This window comes from Solanum verrucosum, unplaced genomic scaffold (assembly GCF_900185275.1).
Source record: "Solanum verrucosum unplaced genomic scaffold, falcon-dt-bn FXZP01000097.1, whole genome shotgun sequence".
Lineage (NCBI taxonomy): Eukaryota > Viridiplantae > Streptophyta > Magnoliopsida > Solanales > Solanaceae > Solanum > Solanum verrucosum.
In genome coordinates this window covers 1,164,859-1,186,887 of record NW_026020256.1, presented here as the reverse complement: position 1 = coordinate 1,186,887, position 22,029 = coordinate 1,164,859, and the positions used below count along the sequence as shown (strand labels likewise).

General features: G+C 37.6%; 1 protein-coding gene across 1 annotated transcript; it reads left to right on the top strand.

The window, feature by feature from the left end:
* Nucleotides 1–18,384: 18,384 nt before the first annotated feature.
* Nucleotides 18,385–19,760, top strand: LOC125833275 (uncharacterized mitochondrial protein AtMg00810-like). The gene is made up of 2 exons (XM_049512424.1): nt 18,385–18,529; nt 18,676–19,760. The coding sequence occupies exons 1-2, from the start codon at nt 18,385–18,387 to the stop codon at nt 19,758–19,760; spliced, it is 1,230 nt and encodes a 409-aa protein (XP_049368381.1).
* Nucleotides 19,761–22,029: the final 2,269 nt, after the last annotated feature.

The window sequence follows — 22,029 nt, the reverse complement described above, 5'->3', positions numbered from 1 at the left end:
GACTTGAATGTTGGTTGTGAATTATATTATGCCTCTTTTATCAATGTTCATGAAGTTTTACCAAATGGCATAAAAGCATGACCTTCAAACAAAAAAGTCTGTTTTAAGCATGTTTTTGCATGGCTATCATACTTAGTACTTAATTGTGCTAACCCATTCTTCTTCATGTTTTTGCTACAAGTGTAGGTTCCGGCAAGTGATTGCATTCTCTCTAGTGAAACTTGGATTAGAGTTCTCCAAGACATTTTGGGTATCTCCTCATAGATTGAGGACAAGGACTTTTAATGTTTCTAGGTCTTTCATGTTTTAAGACTATTGTTAAGACATTCGACTGTTAAGGGTCGCGACTCTATCTTGTTTAAAGTTTTGTCTAAGATGGCCATGTGAGACTTTAGTATTCCGCTGCTTTATAAATGTGTTTTGATTGTTGGATTCATAAAAGAAAACTTTTAAATTCTGCACTATTTCTATATATCGAAAGTTATGAATGGTAAGAGGCTTGTATGAGACCCCTTCGGAGTCGAGTATGCCGTGTTGCATCCGGGGTCTAGACTCGGGTCGTGAGAGTTTACTTACTAAGTATATGAATGAGAATCTAATGAAGTTAAGGCGATCTTGTATTGAATGTATTTGTGTTAGTATTGAAAGGATAGTTCTCAATTTGACACTCATGTATGATGATGATGGAATATGAAGTGTTGTCTTCTATTTATTATATATCTTGAATTGGTAGGCTTAGGCATCCTTTTCTTGTATAATGAATGTATCTTGACTCATGTCATAATATCTTGAATTGAAAGACCTAATGTTGGTAGCCTTAAATGAATGAATGAATGAATGAATAATGAGGTATTCTAGGTTATGTATTGATCCGGTAGACCTAATGTTGGTAGCCCTTCATGATGAGTCTAGGACCCAATGTGATGTTAAACCTTGAAACGGTAGACCTAATGGTGATGGCCCTTTCTTGTGTGAAATGATGAACCTTGAAACAGTAGACCTAATGGTGGTGGCCCTTTCTAGGAAAGTCAATGAGCTATCCTTGTAATGTACCTTGAAGCGGTAGACCTAATGGTGGTGGCCCTTTCATGTGCAATGTAATGTAAATGAAACTACTCTATGGGAATGTAGGCTAAGCACTGAAAGGATAAGGTAAGATGGAAGTTCTCCCTATGTTAGGCCGAATTTCAATGAACGTCTTTCCTGTCTCTTAACTATGTGCAAACATAGGTCTAGCTAGTGGATCCACTTAAGCTAAAGTTACCGGTCTTACCTTAGGCAAGTAGACCATCTTTTTACGGTGTGGGGTTATATGACACTGGATTCCATGTATAGCTTACATGGTCTATGTCGGTTAAACACTTATTCCCATCATGTGAGATATGCATTATGGTTTCTTGAGTAGTTCTATGAACTGTGGGTGGTAGTATGGGATGCCATCCATGTATTGCACGAGTAGGCTTTGAGAGGGTCATAGTGAGTTCTCTAAGTCTTAATGACTATTGTATGAAAGTCCTCTAACTGAAGTTATTGAAGAATGTTGACTCTTAAATGCTTAAGGTGATGATGCATGCTATACTTGGGTTATATTATGAGTTATTTTCACTTGTCATGCCTTATGAAATGTTATGTCTCTTATGTAAGGATATTGTGTAAAGGTGAAAAGGAATGAATGGTAACTTCACTCTTGGTGACCTTAATGTGATGCCTTAGTGTGGATGGTGGTATGGGATGCTATCCATACATTGCACAAGGTATAGCATGAGGGTTACTCTAGGTGATGGTCTAAGGTGAAGGTAATGGTTTACATGTTGATATTGTCCAAATGTGATATTATGACTTGTATGATGATTATACTTGTAATTGATGTCTCTTATGCTATTGTTCATGATATTTATAAAAAGTGGCAGAATGCATGGTTTCCAACCAAAATGTCCCTTTAAAGCATGCTTTCACATGGTCATCATACTTAGTACATTTTTGTGTGCTAACCCATATTTCTCTTATATTTACTACAAGTGTAGGTTCCGGCAAGTCATTGCTTCTATCTAGATTGAAGTGCTTGGATTGAGATTTTCTCCAAGGTTAAAGTGGTACGTCCTCATAGATCGAGGACAAGTGTCTTTTTGAAGTTTCTTTCCTTTTCATGTAATAGACAATTCTAGTCTTTGCAATTGTAAAGGACCGTGTCCCTACTTTAGTTTTGAAGACTTCGTTTAGATGGCCATTTGAGACTTTAGTAGACTTTCGTTGTGTTTTCAAGTATTTCTAAATGAAATTTTAATAGTTTGGTTTTAAATAAGTTATTAATTCTGCAGTAGTTCTATCTATCGAATGCTATGAGGCTTGTATGAGACACTTCGGGGTCAAGTAAGCTGTGTCGCATCTGGGGTGTGGGCCCTGGTCGTGATAATTAATTTTGGGAAAACTGTAGGTGCCAGCCACGAGGGCCACCAACGACTGGTGGATGGGACCAAAGACAGTAGGTGGGGTCCATGGATGGCCCTTCCTAAGGGAGGTTTGGAAGGCTCAAAACCATGGCTTGACCAACGGACAATAGGTCAGACCCCGATCCGTGGTTAGGCCCTGTGGTTCGATGGCGAGGATTCACCTTTCTGACCACCATCGAGGGTCGTGCAGGACGGACCGTCGTTCAGTCCATGGTCCATCGATGGGTGGCCGTAGGTCGCTGTTGGCAGTTATTTTTCAGGGTTAGATGGGTCTTTTCCTAATTAATTAATTCCTATACTATGTCATTTTGCTTATGTCTAGGACCCCTATATAAGTCTTTTTACCCCCAAATTAGACCCATTTACTTCATTCTTCCAAGCTAAGGTTTCAATTTCTCCATTGAAGGCTAGCATTTGAATACAAGGTATGGTAGTTTTCATCCATGAATTGCTTTCATTCATAAAGTCCTCAAATTCTCCTATTTTCAAAGTATAATTCCCCAAGTTTGCTAGGGTTTTCTTCAATTATCATGTGTTCCCTTAATTATTGATCTAAATGATTGAGTTATGTTTTAATATTCATTAATTGATGATATACAATGCTTTCATGATGTTTCCCCTATGAACCCATATAAACCCCCTATGTTTTCCAAATTGTGATCATATGATGTGGGTTGCTGACTATGAAAGAAGAGTTTTATGATCTAAACAATGAGGTGATAGAATCACATGAATTTATGATGAAATCCCTATCTAATCATTGATTTCTAGATGTGGTGATTGAAAATAAGCTTTGAACCTTGAAAGGGCAAAGTATGAATATATGCATGATCTTATGAAACCTATGTAAATGTTTTTAGGGTGCTTTAGAGTAGAGTGCCAATGATGATATTTGATGTTGTGTTGTGAAATGATATTTTCATAAACACATACTAGCATAATGTGAAAGGTTTTCTAATATAAAATAGATTCTTAGGTTGAAAGGCTTTCTACCTAATTGAATCAAACAGTAAGAGTTATCCTAATGAAACTAGCTTGGATTGGTTATCCTAGGATACCTTTCCATGTATGATAAGAACAATTAAGAAATGACTATTTCGTGGGAATTATACTTAGCACTGAGTGTGTATTAATGTGAGATGGAACCTCTGTCGTAGTAGAGGTCGGGTTTCTAGAAGCAATCTCTTCAGATGGAAGCTCCAGGTTAGTAGAGGCCGGGATTCTAGTAACAATCTCCTTATCCCTTAAACTATGTGCCCCCGATTAGCTAGTGGTTCTACCTTAGACAAGTAGAATAACCCTTTTCGGTGTGGTAGACATTACGGGATCATGTTATAGCTCACACTGTTAATATGTCGGTTAAGGGTAATTTCCCCACAACAAGATGAATAATGAACTAAGGTTACTTCAAGAAGTATCGCATATGAGTTCAAAGGTTTTAATGATGATGTTAGCTTGCATTGACCATAGTTTTATGACTTATGTTTTCTAACTCTCTTTTATCATGTTTTATTTGGTCAATTGCATGTCATGAAATGAAATGTCCTTTTTAGCATGTTTTAAATGTTTTTATGCATAACTATCATACTTGGTACATTGTTTGTACTAACGTATACTCTTGTCTACATTTTCCCCAGATGTTGGATCCGACAAATAGGGTTCCCAGTTTTGTGGCTAGAGCTTGGATTTGATTTATTTCTGAGCTTGGTGAACCCTCATGGTTCGAGGACAGATTTCCATTGTTTAGTTCCTTTTCATGTATTTCTCTTTTGGACATGTTGTATGGGCTAGGCCAAATTTCATTCTATTGTAATAGATGGCTATGATGAGTCAAAGTGTCTAGACTTCCTCTTTTCTTTGTAAAATGTTTTGGACTTGGACTATTGTTTTACTCTTATTATTCTATTTCTTATGTTATGTGAGCCAAATGTCTTATATGGAGTCCTTTGGGGTTCTATACGCCATGTTACATCTAGAGTGTACCCCTGGGTCGTGACGAGAGAGTGATAAATTTTTTCCATTATACCTCTTTGTGGCCACCTTGTGAGAGTGTGAACCAATCTTGGTACCATTTTAGCCTACCCTTTTCTTTGGATGAACCTTGAACATAAATGACCCTTTCTTCCCACGTAAAATCTTCATGGAGCATTGGTTGTGTTGAATAGCCAACTTAGGCCAAAAGCCTAAGTTGGGGGTGTGGTGAAAAAGGAGAAAAATAAAGAATCTTGAAAAATCCACCCTTGAAAGATCTTGTTGAAAAAGATGGAATCCCTCCATGTAAAAACAATAAAGAGAAATGAAAAGAAGAAAAAGATTGAAAAATAAAAGAAAAAAGGAAAAGAAGGAAAGGTCGAAAAAGAGAAGAATTGTTGAAATAAAGTGTGAGGAATGAGAAAATGAAATGGGGTATCCAATGAAGTTTGATTGAAATAATAGGGTGTGAATTTGGAGAATTGAAAGTGTAATAGAAAAGTTGAAAGAATGAAGTGCATGCCATACTCCATGGACGTACTAGTCACTAAGCCTAAATGACCATACTTTAATATTCAGCCCCGAAATAAACTTTGAAAGACCTTTGAGATCTTGATTAAGTATAATATCGTGTTGATTGTAAAATATATGGAAAAGATCTTGCATGTGTTTGTTTTTGAGAGGGTGAGAGTTGTTTCTGATTCCTATATTCTGAAAAAATTGATGCTCTTTGTGTGAAGATGGAATCGTTTTTGTTATGAGGGCATTCAAATACTCTTGTTGAGCTTGAAATTTCATTTGAAGCAAGCATTGAGAACTTGAGTCTATCTTATAATGCTTAGTCACAATTTGAAACTTAGAGTGCACAATTGAACATTGCATGAGGAGTTTTAACCTCTTGTGTGCATTCACGTTGAGTCTTGAGCAGTACTATTTGTCGACATCCTTGTTGAACTAATTGATCTTTAGGTTTTACTTAAGGACAAACAAAAGTTTAAGTTGGGGGTTTTGATGAATATGAGATTTTGACTCATTTAGGGCTTGTTTTTAGAGTTTATTGTCTTCAATGCCTAATTTATGCTCCAAACTAATGTTAAAATGTTGATGTGCAGCAATGAAGGCAAAGGAGCAAGGCAAGGACATTATCGGGCAAAAAGGGAAGAAAAAGCTGAAGAACTTGAAAAAAGAAATCCTGGTGATCGCCAAGATAACTCGGCGAACCATCGAGAGGCTCTTCAGCTCGTCTAAAAATCCAGCGTGCCAGCCTAGAGGAAGAACCAACTTGCTGATGGACATGGACAGTCAGTAGACCGCCGAATGGATCGATGACCTCGATCCTGATCGCCTAAACTCGTAGAACCCTAAGGGTAAAGAGCCAAGGAAAATCGACAATAAAATGGTGCCATTGGCGCATCACTGACTTGGCCGGTGATGCTCGTCTAACCTTGCCTAGTGATCCTGAAGACCAAAATTTGAGAAAGTATAAATTGAATTTCAAAAAGCAAAAAAAAAGATCAAGTCATTTCCTGAGTAATTTCTCCATTGTAAAACTTTGAGCTTTCATTGGAGACTTTGTTTTACTTAGTTTAAGGTGTTTTCTAGTAGATTTTGAGTATGGTTTTTGATATTAAGCATTTTGGATTAGTGTAAAGACGTGGATTGCAAAACCTAGATTATGGAGAACATAATTGGTATTGATTTCTTCCTTTTTATGATGTGTGGCTAAAACCCCAATTCTTGGGAGTGTGATCATGTTATTATTTGTTCTAATTAGCTTATGGGTTCCTCAGAGTTGGGATCTCGCTAACCTCCCTTATGTGAAACTCACTTTGTTGGATTAGGTATTATTGTTTACTAATTTAAATGTTGTTTTAAAGTGGGTTTGATTGATAGTTGTGTATTAACTCATGAATTGTAGTGGCAAATGCAATTCTAACTTAGTGTTCTGGGCTTGCTTGAGAGAGATTATAGATCTAAAGTTATCAATTAATAATTGAAGTGATTGGATTGTTGTGGGTTCAACTCGAGATATTAAATCGTAATTTGATCCTACCTATCTAGCTCGAGAGTAGATAAATTCAGGATTTGGCCTGTTTATATTGGTAAGCTTATCGAGGTTCGAGAGAACTCACTTTAATCGTAATAGTTGTTCGAGAGAAAGCTATTGCATTTATAGTTTATCCTACCCACTGAGATTTAGCAATTGTTAGTACATTTAAATTACTCATATAGCAAAATTAGCTTATAATCGACCACATCCGTGATAAGCTCTCTCTATTTGTCTACTCCCCCCATTTTCGTAACTCTTGTAGTTGATAATTGACACTTTCAAACCCCCTATCTGACATTCATTGTCAAACCATTAACTTACTTTGCTTGGTTTCGATAAGGTCTACTTCTATAACTGATTAGACCACTAGACTTACTTACTAATTGAATTCCATATTGTACTGCTCCCTGTGGGTTCAACCCCAACTCTTTGTTAGGTTTTATACTAGATTACAATCATCTACACCTAATATTGGATGGGGTGTAGTTGAGTGTTTATCGAAAATGGTGCCGCTGCCGGGGAGTGGTTTTATAGAATTCTCTTGTTGAAGTTTGTTTGTGATCTTCTTGTGGTGTAGTTAAACCTATTTAATTTTTGTTTGTTGTTTGTTGCCTTTGAGCAGGTGACAAAATGAGTGTCAACGGAAGCAATGGCAGCCAGCTGAGCCAAAATGATGACATTGGCAACTTGAACGATGTGAATGATATACATTTAGGTGGTGTAGGTGCTATTCAGTTGCCTCCGGTTGTAACACCCCGGAAACTAGTAGACTAAAGTAGGCCTAAGTGTGAAGGTTAGAGCAAAGGAAGAGGGAAAGAGACAAGGAAGAGGACTAGGGCAGTCCACTCTTACATGGACACTGCCTCACCTTCCACTACCACCACCACGGCTCGTGGTGTGGCTAGGAAGTGGCTAAACAAAGGTTGCCGAAAACAATCCCCTCCACAACAGCCACTTCACGGCTCGTGGTGATGACCACAGTTCGTAGGAAGGCTTATGGTGGTGCCTTAGAATTTTAGGGAGGGGAAGGTTGCCTAGCTACTGTATCATGAGCACGAGAGGCACCACAACTCGTGGTAGGCACCATGGCTCGTAGAGCCTCACGTGAAGGGTTTTTCAATAGACTTAGAGTTTAGGGTCAACTTCAAATGGTCATATCTCATAATCAAAACGAATTAGGTGGGATATTACCTACAAATTAAAGGTTTCTGAGTCCTCTTTCCAACGACACTGAGTTTTCCCAATACTGACCTCGGAGTACAAAGTTATACCCGAAATAGTAAAGCACTGTCAGGCTGATAATTCATCACGACCCGTTTGACGGGCCGTGGTGATGATGATGGTCCGTGAAGGCGTCCATCATGCCATTTCGACAGTTTCCAGCAGGGGAACTTATTGGGTCTTTTCCCAATCGTTTTTACTCAAAGATATATCATTTTTCCCAAGCCTAGGACACATATATATGTCATTTTAAACACAAAACTCACCCAATTAAGTCATTATATCTCAAGACCTGAATCAATTCTAAATATACTCTCCTCTAAAATATTTCTCTCTCTAGGAATCCTCCATTGAAGAACAAGAAAAGAGATCAACTATGGCTTGAAGAAGAGGAATTTTTCATACGAATTTGGTTGGATTCTACACCTAAGGTATGGTTGCTTTTCATCTATGGGTAGTCTTCACCCATAGAACCCTTGCAAAATTAGATTTCAAATCTCTCAAATTCCCAAAAGTGGGTTTTCATTCTAAGCCATGGATTCCCTTCCAAAAATGATTTCAATGACCTAACTGATTTGTATTATGATTATATTGATGAATTACCCAAGAATCCATGGATTCCCCCTTTTCCCCAAATTGGACCTCAAGTATGGGTATTAGTTGATACTAGTAGAATGTGATAGAATTATGTATGTTGTAATTGTTCCAATTAAGTGGATGTGGGTTGATTATGATTTAATTACATGATTTTTGTGTGAGACCCCATGGTTCTTTCGCATAATATGTGTATCATTCATGAGTGTATGAGGCTTATATGACTTGATATATCATTTCAGGAGAATAACGTTGTAAAAGGGAGGCAAAAACCAAAGTATTAGTCTAACATTATGGGTCAAGGATGTCCTTAAACAAGTTCGAATTAAAGAATTTCTATTCTAGCACCCCACCCGTTCGGAAGGTTTAAGTTAACCGGTACCTTTGGGGGTAAGGCAAAGAGTGTCTTATATGCTAATAAGGATGTTTTATAAGGTGATATAGTCTCCCAATGATCGTAAGTTATGTTTTGAAGTCAAGCAAGTTGGGAAATAAAAGTTGACAAAGGTTAGAGTAAGTTTCTTTAATAAACTTTCTGAAATTTGGGTTAAATGTCTCAGAGCTTCTCTCCCAATATATAAAGCTTTAGATGAACCCCAATATATGAAATCGAAGGTCTACGAGTCTACTTTCCAACTCACTATACCATTTGTCCGTACAACTTCAAAATTGAGAGATATTAAGATTTTAGTGAGACTGGACAAGCAGGCACGTGGGGGTGGCCCCCTAGCTCCTATATCAATTTAGATTTATAAGATCTGATTTTCCTTCGTTTTATCTCATTTTTACGACCAAAATAAGAAAAAACAGTCCTAAATCCTCTCTAAAGGTTCCCCTATAATCCAAGCAAAGATCTACAAGATTTCAACGTGGTTTCACCATCGGAACATTCATAGAGATTGTGTTACTTCTTTCCTCCTCGTTGGTTGTGATTTGAAGGATTTTTCATGGTGAAAGAGTCTCGACTTTTATGGTGTTGCTGCTGTTTGGATGTAATAATTATCACCCTTCATTTTATTGAGTGAGTCCAAGTTATAGCTATGCTATATAAGCAAGAACACAAATAGAGGACTGCGAAAATCATATTTGGGTAGTTATGTTATGTTTGGCTGTTTTGAAGTATTTTTCCGATATTGCTGTTGCTAGAATTTTCGGAAATGCTTTGTATGTGTGTGGTTCTTGTTGATATGAGTGTGGAAGAGAAGAAGAAGTATATAGGGGTATTCAATTGTATGATAAAATAGTATAACGTTGGTTCTATTATTGCATTGCAATTTTCAAATTGTTTCTTTTTGGTTCAATGTGTTGTGTTTAAGGAGACTGTTTGTTATTGACAAGACATGTTAAAGTACTTCAAGCTCCATAAAGTTTAAGTCAAGGTTTTTCCTTTTAACCTCTTATTGCTTATGAAGAGAAAGACATGACTCCAAATGTGATTATTGGACGAACGTATAGGATGATGATTGGAAGCGGTGAGCTCAAGTTATTATGGTTATATTGAACAATTATAGGACTGTATTATATATATTTTTTTATGTCTTTAATAATTTGAATACTCACGGTTAGGATTTGGTTATGGTTAGTTTAGGGTTGGAAAAGAGGGGTGTGGCGATACGCCGAATTTTTATTGTTGTGCAGGCATACTCTATTTGGTTGTTGTTGACTTTTGCGTAGGCCTCTACTTGTTAATAGCTGCTGCAAAAATGTATGTTATGTCATCAATTTGGGGTTGTAATTTGGAGAAGATAAGGTAATGAAGCATACATTTAAAAATGGTCTGGCGAGCTAATCACTCTGCTAGTGAGCTTGAAATTGTTACTTTGACGTGATGTGTTAATATTATGTCTGTAATGGTTTTGTGACATGATTTTCTGTAGACTACATACTGTAAGGAAGGGGTATAATCCATTGATACAACAAGACCCAAAATCGAGGTATGTTAAGGCAAAGCACTGTACTTCCTTTGAGCACGAATTTTTGTATCTTAAATCGTCAAATATTGTTTTACTACTCTATACTAGAAAGACCTTTTCTGAAAGGTATTGATATTGCAGCTGGTGTATTTTTGTGACTCTATTATGTTGCTATTCCACTCGTTCAGTTAGATAGGGTATTTGGTATCTTTATGTCATTTTGTTAATTCTCTTGACTATAGGTCCATGTGTACAAATTCTTATTCTTCTTTAGGTGTAGGAACTTAAAAAGATTAGGGATGAACAATATGAATTTGAAATCAGTCCTCCTTCCTCGCTAATTTATATTTTTGAAAACTTTAAAATAAAACGTCGATCTCCAAAACTCTTAAATGTAAATCGTAGGTTCAAACTACTAAAGTACGGGTTTTTCTGAATTACTTTCTTTTACAAACTACTAAGGAAGCATATATAGATACTAAGTGAAGAACTTTAATCTTTTTATGAACATTCTCAAGTTTAAGTTGCCTTTCTAAATCCAAGTTAAGTGTTCCAATTTAATCTGCAAGTATATAAGTTTCATGAGATATTTACATGTGATACGAAAGTGATTAAGAGATTATGAGGACAAGTGTACCAACGAGCCAAGATTGGCAACATGATTCAGGTAACAAATGCATTACGAATCCATGAAATTACATGCTATGCATTCTACTTCCGAGCTATAATCAGAAGGTATGGGGCCTATTGCCTATATTTATACGTATGCGACACATATGGGCACAAGTTGGCGAATATGATCCCGGTTTGCTACCGGAAGGCACCACCATTGCTAGCACTTGGTTGGGTATGACATACATTTGCATATATATATATATATATATATATATATATATTCACGACATATGATTATGCGAGCATACCATGCATATTTAATTTATAAGGTTTGATGTCTGCCATGGCGGCTACCAGAGTTTCTGTTTCACGTGGTATCTTTATTCCCTTTTTTTACAATAATTATTTATTATTCTATTTTCTACCTTACATACCAGTACATTTTTATTTGTTATGACGTCTCGTTGCCTAGGGATGCATTTTTGTTTTGTGCGTGCAGGTCAATGTAGGGATTCTGATTGACCCCTTTACTAGGATTCGGGATTCAACTGTGAGTTGGTAAGCTCCACTTCTTGCTGGAGCTTTCATAGAATATTACTTTTATTGTACAGTTTGGGTATATTCGGGGCCTTGTCCCGACCATTGCTTATGTCACTCATAGAGGCTATTGTAGACACAGTATTCTGAGTTTCTTTCTACAACTTCCAGTTTCCAGCCACATAGGCTTGGCATATATAGATATGTATGTTTGTGTGTATATCTTCATTGTCGCCTTGTCGGCTAGCTAGTACCTTATTATCTTTGGCTTGTCTACCTTCGTCTATATGACTTACCGATATTCAGGTTATGACTTTAAGGGTCTAGTCATAGTATTTTAGATGTTATGTTGTCCGACCTTCTAGGCCCTCAGTTGAGTCAGTTGGTATGTTTATGTTGCTAAATCGATTGCTTAAGGTGTCGAGTGCCAGCCACATCTTCTCTAGTTTGGGGCATGGTATTTTGTAGGAATATACATGTATTCTTTATTAACCTAAGATTCTAGGGTAAAATTTATATAGCCTAATGTTGTGCCATGAATGAGGCAAATTGAGGGGCTAGACGTGATCTTCTAATATTGAAGAATTTCTTTATGAATTGACATAGATTAGATGACCTAGACATTGATTGCTTAAAGGTAAAGCTTCAAGACATGAATTGATTTGATTAGGGCTTTATGAGGGATCATGGTTGTGTAGTATTGAGATTGAGTTTATATGTCTCCTATATGACTATAATTGATTAAGAATGAGGCATGTGGTAAGGTTACCTTGAGAACTAGGTATACATGATGAACATGTGAGGCATTGCTTGAGAGTAATGCTTGTAACTTCAAGATGACTCCTAGGGCCTTAAGGGTAAAAGCTAAAATGAATAAACTAAGGATGTTAAGGCTTTAAGAAATAAGCTATTATGTATGTTAAATTGTAAATGGAATTGTTGTGAAAGGACTTCATCTACATGACCTCTAATATGAGTATATGAGTCTATGCGTGGAATGAATGTTGTACTAGATTTATGACTATATATATGTCTCATGTGATACATGCTCGATATGTTGACCTAACATGATCCTTGAATGAAAGATAAGAGGGGTAAGTATGATTATGATATTATATGCATGTTTATGAATACTTTGAGAATGAAGTGTCTACTATGATAATGTTTTTGTTGTGTCATTGGAAGGACAATCACACACACACACCCCATGCATGAATATGAATATGATGTGACTAAGGTATTGCTTGTGGTTCATGTCCCTTGAAGGGAAAAGTTATGAGGACTTCTACATCTTTATGAGAATTGTGTATGAGCTTACAATTCACTTGGAAAGTGAATATCTTATGATTATTGTGTAATTGTGGTATTGTGAAAGGTAGTTCTCCCCATACCCTTACATTTTATTATGCATAAACTATTATGACTATGATGATCTTGTTGTGTTGAATGAAAGGCTATTCTCATGAGCATCATAAGCACACTATGAATATGATGTGCAAGGTTTATTCACATATTGATGATTCTAAGGTTGAAAGGACATTCTCACCTAATGAATCTATGAGCTATTATGATGTTATGTTGGTTTGAGTGCCTAGTGAATTCTTTCATGAACATGAACCTAAGTAAAGACTTAACATGAATTTAAAGAGATTTATGCTTAGCACCGAGTGGATAAGAGTATGAGATGGTTCCTTTACACTAGTAGTTCGGTTCCCAATATGGTATCTCATGAGTTGGAAACCTCCACGTTAGTAGTCAAGGTTTCTGGTAGCAATCTTCCTATCCCATAACTATGTGCCCACATAGGTATATAGCTAGTGGATCCACCTAAAAGCTATTATTTACGTTCTACCTTAGGTAAGTAGGACACCTCTTTTCGGTGTGGGGGTAGAACACCGAATTCCATGTAGCTCACATGGTCTATGTCGGTTAAGGCTAAATCTCCATATATGATAAGAATACGAATTATGATAAGAGCATGAGTTATGTATTATGGTTCCTCAAGGGGTTCTACTTAGTATGAATGGGGATATAGGACTTCATTCATGCATTACACAAGTAGGCTTTGAGAGTGGGCATGGTATGTCTCTTTTACGATATGATGATTATGAGTTGAATGTATGATTTATATGAATTATGAATATGAACTATACTTATGACTTCTTCATGAGCTTTACTTAGTGTGAGTGGGGGTATGGGACTTCACTTATACATTGCACAAGTAGACTTATAAAAGGGTTAGGGTGTGGGTTCCTTATGCTATAAAGATATATGAATTATGTATGCATGATATGGATTGTGGCTAAAGGTGACTTTACCTATTTCAAGTTCTGAATATGAATTTGTCTCCTTGTTTATGAGTGTTGGCTATGAATAAGGTTAAGGTATGTTATGCATGATCATGGTGGCCTAGAAGTGATACTTAGTGTAATATGAGATTATGGGATCCTATCTATGCATTGCACAAGTATAACTTAGGATTGCTTATGTGATAGTTCTATTATGGTGATATGGTCTTGGTATGTAACTATGTATGTGAATTATGCCTTGTGAAGATTGGAATATTTATTATGTGGTATTGGAGACTATGCTTGTGATTATGATGATATCCTTTATGTTATGATGGATTGTGCATGGTTTGGCTTATGGGCTACATTCTCCATCTATTTCAAAGATGATGTTCAAAAGTGGCATATAGCATGGTTTCAAATAAAATGTCCCTTTTATGCTTGGCTTCCATACTTAGTGCTTTTTGTGCTAACCCCATATTTGTACATATTCTACAAGTGTAGGGTTTGGAGATATTGGATTCCATCCTCATGGCTAGTACCATAGTAGATCAAAAAGAAAAAGATTGGTGAGTCCTCATAGTTTCCGAGGGCTTGACCATATGTCCTTTATATCTTTCTTTTATGTTTTAGACTTATGCAAAGGGCTATGTCCCTAAGATTGTATTCAAGAGTTTTAATTCAAATGTTATATATGGTTTGAGACATAGTGTTATAGACTCTCTCTCATTTCATAAAAGACTTCGATTGTAAAGAAAAGTTCTAAATTTTCCGCATTTTCCCCTATGTTCTTATGCCATGATATGCTAAGGGATTGTATGAGACCCCTTCGGTGTCAAGTACTCTGTGTTACGTCTAGGGGATATCCCTGGGTCGTGACACCGGTCGTGGGAAATGCGGTGTTCCACATGACAAGCACGATGTTGCAACTCTTGCAAATGAAAGGGTTATTTGGAGGATTGTCTCATAAGGATCCCCATGACCATATTCACAATTTTTTGGACGTTTGTGGTCCCTTCTCGTTCAAGAAAATATACCAAGAATATGTTCGACTCCGATTATTCCCTTTTTCTCTGGTGGGAGAGGCTACCAAAAGGTTAGCCGACCTACCTAGGGACTCAATCACCACTTGGGATGAACTTAGTGAGGCGTTCTTCGTCAGATTCTTTCCTCCCTCGAAGATGATGTCATTAAGGGACAATATCCAAGGCTTCAAACCCTTGGATGGTGAGCCTATCAACGAGACTTGGCTATGGTTTCAGAAATTGCTACTCCAATATCTGACTCACGGACATCCAAACGACATCTTGCTACAACATTTCTATTGGAGTCTACATTCGGTAAACGAAGGGGTGGCTGACCAACTTGTCCGTGGAGGTATCATGCAACAACATTTTGAGATCGCATCTACTTTACTTGATGGGATGAATAAGATCAATCGGGCTTGGTACACAAGAGAGGATCAAGTGTCTCCTTTAACATTTAGGATGATGAAAGAACAAATTGAAAAAGACCAAGAACAAGATCAAAACATGGACAAAATGATGACCCAAATGGATTTTTTGTCAAAACATGTTATGGGTAGTGGGTTTGAGGCTGTGAGTGTTATCGGTGTTAGTGGGGTAACCCCGATGATGCACACTTTGAGGCTCTATATAATGAGGAAGTGAGTTTCCTTGTAGATCAAAGGGATGGTTTCCGTCTGAACTATCCAAGGCCGAACGGGAATCAAGGTTGGAATAGAGATCACGATGACGGTTGGAGAGACCGTGAGCAGGAATGGCGTGATCATGGAAACAAGTGGAAGGAGAATGATGGGGACAAGGAGAAATACGTGCCCCCATGAGCGTCAAAAGCCAAAAGATCAAAGGGTTGACCCCGAGAGTTTCCAAATGGAAGATATGCTTTCACGCATTCTTACCAAAGTGGAAGGGTACGATAAAGTTTTAAGGGAATTGAAAGATGACGTCTCAACTTTCAATCAGACGGTGACCTCTCACTCGATGTCCATTAAACAGCTGGAGATACAAATGGGTCAAATCTAGACTCATTTGAATCAAAAGCCAAAAGTAGGGATGTCGTGTGACACAATGGCCAATCCCAAGAATAAAGCTTTAATGGGTATCTTCGTAGTGCCACAACGTTAACTAAGGCGCTTCTTGGAGGTGACCCAAGTTTTTTATGCTTTTAATATTGCTTTTGAATAACGGGTGTTGAATGTGGAAGTTGAAAATTTGAAATTGTGGGAAAATAAGCAGTAGACGAGCCAAAGGTCTAGTCTGCGACTCGCCGAACATGTCAGCGAACCTAACTTGGACCACCGTTTGAACCATCCATTTTGCTGGAGGTTCAGTAAAATTTGGTGGACTAAAGTACCACTCGGTGCATCGCCAAGTGGGTCAGTGATGTAAGTCGTAATCGCCGACTGGAGCGCGAACTGATGAGTGAAAAAAGGCCAAACCGTTTTTAAATCCAAAATCTCTCTCATTTCATACTTTTCGACTTCCAAACTTTCACAACTACAAATTTCCTTGTTTTTGTACTAGTTACTTATTTTTACTTGGGATCGTTGACTCGGGGTGGATTTTTGGATTCGTTGCTAGCCTAGCTTTTCAAATTTTCCAGGTCTCAGGTTGGTTTTTCGAACCTCGTCTTTAAATTTTGATGAAATCGATGGTATGATCATTGTGTAGTTGTTTTCATTGCGTAAATGATAATTATTGATTGTGTGTTGTTGATGTCTACCCGTATTTAGTTTTAATTGTGTTAATTGGCTTTAAATCGTAAAATCCCGAGTCCAAACATGTCTAATTGTGTGGGTTGTGTTGATTACATTGTGGATCTAGTTTGGGTGAAGTCTGAGTAACCCTGAGTTGTGCCGATTATCGAATTTTGCCTAACGATAGAGCGGTTGACGTCATTCTTAAGGGCAAAAGACGTCGATGAGCCAATTTTGGCCAAATCATGGGAAGTGTAAGTACCCCGAGGGCATGGGTAGTATGGATTTAAGCCTAATTGAATAAAATAATAGTTTAATTTTGTTTACGGGGGCTGTGGGTTAGATTTTGAAGGTTAGGGTGAAAATATGGCAGGTTGGACTATTCGGTGGTCGAGCTCGCCGAGTAGTTCAACGGTTTGCATAAAGACCCCTCGATTTCTTTTTAAATTCTCTATGTTTGAGGACTAAGTTCTGTAACTTTCGGTGATACGCCTGATCTCGCCGAGAGTCCCTTCTGATCGCCCTTCTACGCCCCTAATCCCTAAATTAATTTTGTAACTTTCGACGAGCTACTTCTAGTTCGTCGAATGGCAAATTGTGTTCTACTAGGTTGCTGCGTCCGCTCATATGACCCCATCTTAAGGTATTTTTTTGTGAAAATCCCCTTATACTGGTCTTGATCGTGTATTGGTTGGTAATGCTACTTTACTTGATATTAAAAACATTGGATACTCGAAGTTACCCTCTATATCTCGTCCATTAGACTTGCACTTCATGTTTCATGTTCATCAACTTCGTCATAATTTAATTTCTTTAGAGAAGTTCTATAAGGATAACATTTGTTCTATTGATTTTGACTCTTCTTCCGTTTCTGTTAAGGACAAAGCCACGGGTCAAACTCTCGTGCAAGCTTCCAGTGAGGGTGATGTTTATCCGCTAGCATCTTTATCAGTGTCTTCTTATTCTCAAGTATGTGTTGCTATTTGTCAATCTGGAGATATTTGGCATCGTAGATTAGGCCATAATGGAGTTAAGACTTTAGATTATCTTAGGATAAATAATTACATTAGCTTGCTCAATTCTGTTTGTAGTGATTGTGCCCCTTGTCGGCTAGGAAAATCTAAACGTTTACCTTTTAATTTAGTGGATCATTGTAGTTCTTCTCATTTAGATATTATTCACTCAGATGTTTGACAATCACATGTTTTTATCAAACTTGGGATTTAAATACTATGTTATTTTTCTTGATGATTTTTCTCAGTTTACATGGTTATACCCTATGAAAAATAAATCAGAAGTGTTTCTACATTTTTGTGCTTTTCAAAAACTAGCAGAGAACATGTTCAACACTAAAATATAGTTCTTTCAAAGTGATGGAGGCGGCGAATTTGATAACACATCTATGCTCTCACATTTTTCTTACTCGGGTATTTTCTTTCGTAAGTCATGTCCCAACACTCCTCAACAAAATGGGGTTACTGAACGGAAACATCAACACATTATTGAAATAGTGCATACCGTCCTCGCAGAGGCCATTTTGCCAGCACAATTTTGGGTTGATGCTGCCTATTATGCAGTTTATACCATTAATAGACTGCCAACACCTATTTTACAAGGACATTCCCCCGTTGGAAACCTTTTTCTTAAATGACCAGACTATAATTTTCTTAGAGTTTTTGGTTGTGAATGCTTCCCTAACCTTTTTGCTTGGGTATCTCACAAGCTTACACCTCGTTCGATCCATTGCATTTTTCTAGGTTATGCATCTAAGTCTAAATGATATCATTGTCTAGATCCCAAATCCGGGTGTGTCTATGTTAATCGCCATGTTGTGTTTCATGAGTCGGTATATCCGTACACTGCATAATCTTGTCCTTCAAAAGTGTCTTCCTCATCCATCTCTCTAGATTCACTTGTGGTGACATCACCCTTATTTACTCCGCAACCATATGTACCCGCAACTCCCTCTAATCTTCCTTCTTCTAGTTCTCCTCCATCTGCTCCTTGTTCTACCTCATTAACTTTGATGCCACCTACAGATCCATCTAGTGGATCTCACTATAATGATATTTCTATATCTTTATCCACCGTATTGCCTATCACTAGTTCTTCCGCTTCTGCATCCGCATCTGCCACTACAACTCATCAAATGCAAACTCGTTCCAAATCTGGTATTTCTATAATTCAGATGGGTCAATTGAGCGTTACAAAGCCCGTCTTGTAGCACAAGGTTTTCACTAACAACCTAGTATTGATTACCATGAGACTTTTAGTCCTGTTGTTCGGGCTACTACTATTCGTATTGTATTATCTTCAGCTATTTCTAACTCTTGGCCTATTCGTCTGTTAGATGTCAAAAATGTCTTCTTATATGGTATTCTTAAGGAGGAAGTCTTTATGAAACAACCTCCAGGTTTTATTCATCCCGACTTTCCTCATCATGCCCCAAGAGCATGGTTTCATCGTTTTAGTACATTTCTCTTTTCTCATGGTTTCACTTACCGTAAATCTGATACTTCTATGTTTGTTCACCATTCTGCATCAGGTATCCTTGTCCTATTACTTTATGTTGATGATATTATTCTCACTGGTAGTCATTCACAATTGCTTGATCAGTTCATTAGCCTTCTTTCTAGTCAATTTTCCATGAAAGACTTAGGTGAACTACATTATTTTCTAGGTGTTCAAGTTGTTCGCTCGTCCGACAGCCTTCATTTTTCTCAACAGAAATATATTTCAGACTTGCTTCTTAAGTTTCACATGCATACTTGTAAGCCAGTTGGTACACCTTTAGCTTCTCGCACTACTATTTCTCTTGTGGATTGTGAGTTACTTTCAGAACCTAGTGAATATATGAGTATGGTGGGTGCACTTCAATACTTGACTCTGACTCGCCCTGATATTGCCTATGCTGTGAATGCCATTTCTCAATTTATGCATGCCCATCACACTACTTATTTGCATTGTGTGAAGAGTATATTTAGGTACTTACATGGTACTACTCACCATGAACTTTTCTTGCGTGCTTCTTCATCCAATTCATTGGTAGTTGTTTATTCTGATGTTGATTGGACTAGATGTCCTGATAGTAGGCGTTCTACTGCTGGCTTTGCTGTATTCTTAGGTTCCAATCTTATTTCTTGGCGTGTGAAGAAACAACCCATATTTTCAAGATCATCTGCAGAGGCTGAGTACAGGGCTATTGCCTATACGGTTGCTAAAACTTCTTGGATTCATCATGTTCTCTGTGAGTTTGGTCTTTATCTTCATAAACCAATGTGTGACAACATCAACTCAAAATACATGTCTCGTAACCCAGTATTCCATGATCGCTCTAAGCATATTGATATTTACAATAACTATGTCCGTGATAAAGTTGCTCAAGGGGATCTTGTTGTCTAATATGTGCCTTCTCACTTACAACTTGCTGATATTTTTACAAAGGAATTATCCTCATCCTATTTTTTCGTTTTGCGTGACAATCTGTCCGTGATGTCACCACGTCCAGATTGAGGGGCATATTAGGACTCATAGTCCATGTACTTGTTGGACTCATAATCTATAATTTGTGTTGTACTAGGTTACTTATTCTTCTAACCAGTATCCCTTTTGTATTAATTATATATATATGAACATATTTTTTGTGAATGGTGTTCCTGAGCAATTTTATAACTTTGCATTTCTTTGTTCGAATTTTATCTAACGTGTGTGGTTCTATTTTGTAGAAATGGCTAGATCAAAGGTCAATGGAAGGAATCAACTACTTCGAAAGCGGGCAAGAGGGAACGTGATTAATGAGGAGGTTGTAGCCTCCTGGACCCCGATTTCCAAACTTCCTCCAAAAGGGGTAAAGGGCAAGGACAAAGGCCATATATAACCTACACAAGCGGAGGGGATCTACGACAGTGAGGATGTTTATGCCACTCACCTCACCTCTTCAGAGGTTGAGGGCCACTCTAAGGGCAGTTCTCTAGCATCCGTCTCTGAGCCGAAAGATGACCAACTCATACAAGCTAGGAGAGTAGACCTACGCTCCAAGTCAATGAATGATCCATATAGGATCCCGATGCCTCCTACACCTCTTCAACCTCCAGCTCCAGCTCAGGTAGCAGTGCAGGTTCCACTAGTTCAGGTTCCTGTACCATGGTCACTCAATAGACTAAAGGTCGAGGGTTTGAGGACCATTCTAGAGAAAAAATGGTTGTCTACGGATAGTGTGGTAGATTGGTACTCAGAAGTGTGGAGGAGCACCTTGAAGTTCCACCAGTTTGAAATATTCACAAAGCCCCGAGGCCCTAACATTCCTACTTGGTTTTGGGAGTTCTACTCATTATATGGGGAGCTAGTCCCGAAGGGAAAAAAGAAGGCCAAATCATTTAAACCAATAGATCATGGGATGGTCCGGGGCTGGAAGGTGAAGTGTAGCAGCTCGGACATCAATGAGGTACTCAGGTGTTTAAGGGACTTCATGCACTATTACGTTGACAAAGTCCATAAGAAGACCCTTGATCATTTGAAGGGTTGGCTAGCACCTCTCATCTCCGTTGTGACCCCAAGATGGATTGAGGCCGGTGTGTTAATTGAAAAGAAGGACTTGAACGTGGCTACCAGAACGTGGCTGCCAATTCTTTGGGTGTGATCATGTGATTATTTTTTCTAATTAGCTTATGGGTATTGTTGTTTACTAAGTTAAATGTTGTTTTAAAGTGGGTTTGATTGATAGATGTGTATTAACTCATGAATTGTAGTTGCAAATGTAATTCTAACTTAGTGTCCTGGCTTGCTTGAGAGAGATGTTCTAGAGCTAAGGTTATCAATTAATGATTGTAGTGATTGGGTTATTATGGGTTCAGCTCAAGAGAGTGAATCCTAATTCGATCCTACCTATCTAGCTTGAGAGAGTAGATAAAATAAGGTTTTGGGCTGTTTATATTGTTAAGCTTGTCGAGGTTCAAGAGAACTCGCTTCAATTGTAATAGTTGTTTGAGGGAAAGCTATTGCATTTATTGTCTAGCCTACCGACTGAGATTTAGCAATTGTATCTAAATTTCAATTGTCCATATAGCGAAATTAGCCGATAATCTATCATATCCCCGATAATCTTTGTCTACTTGTCTACTCCCCTATTTTTGTAACTGATGTAGTTGATAATTGACACTTTTAAACCCCTCATCTGACATTCATTGTCAAACTATTAACTTACTTTGCTTGGTTTCAGTCATGTCTACTTATATAACCGATTAGACCACAAGCTTTACCTCTTAATTGAATTCCATAGTATACCGCTCACTGTGGGTTCGACCCAAACTCTTTGTTGGGTTTTATACTATATTATGATTGCCTACACCTAGTTTTGGATGAGGTGTAGTTGAGCGTTTATCAATATACACGGTTTATGAGAAATGTGAGTTTTCTAAACTCATCATCATATCGATGCTCAATACTACTCTGAATAGTATATACTCATGCTCAACGTTTTAAAAACATACTCTTCCTCTGGTTTAAGATAATTTCTCAAACTATCCTATTAAAGGAGGTAAATGTTCTTGTAATATCTTTTAACTCATATCTTATTTAGGAATCAAAGTTTCTCTTTTATCAATGTAAAAATTGGTACCTTTGGGAAAACTTAGTTCCCTTATACCCTTACTCAATTCATACATGAAAACTC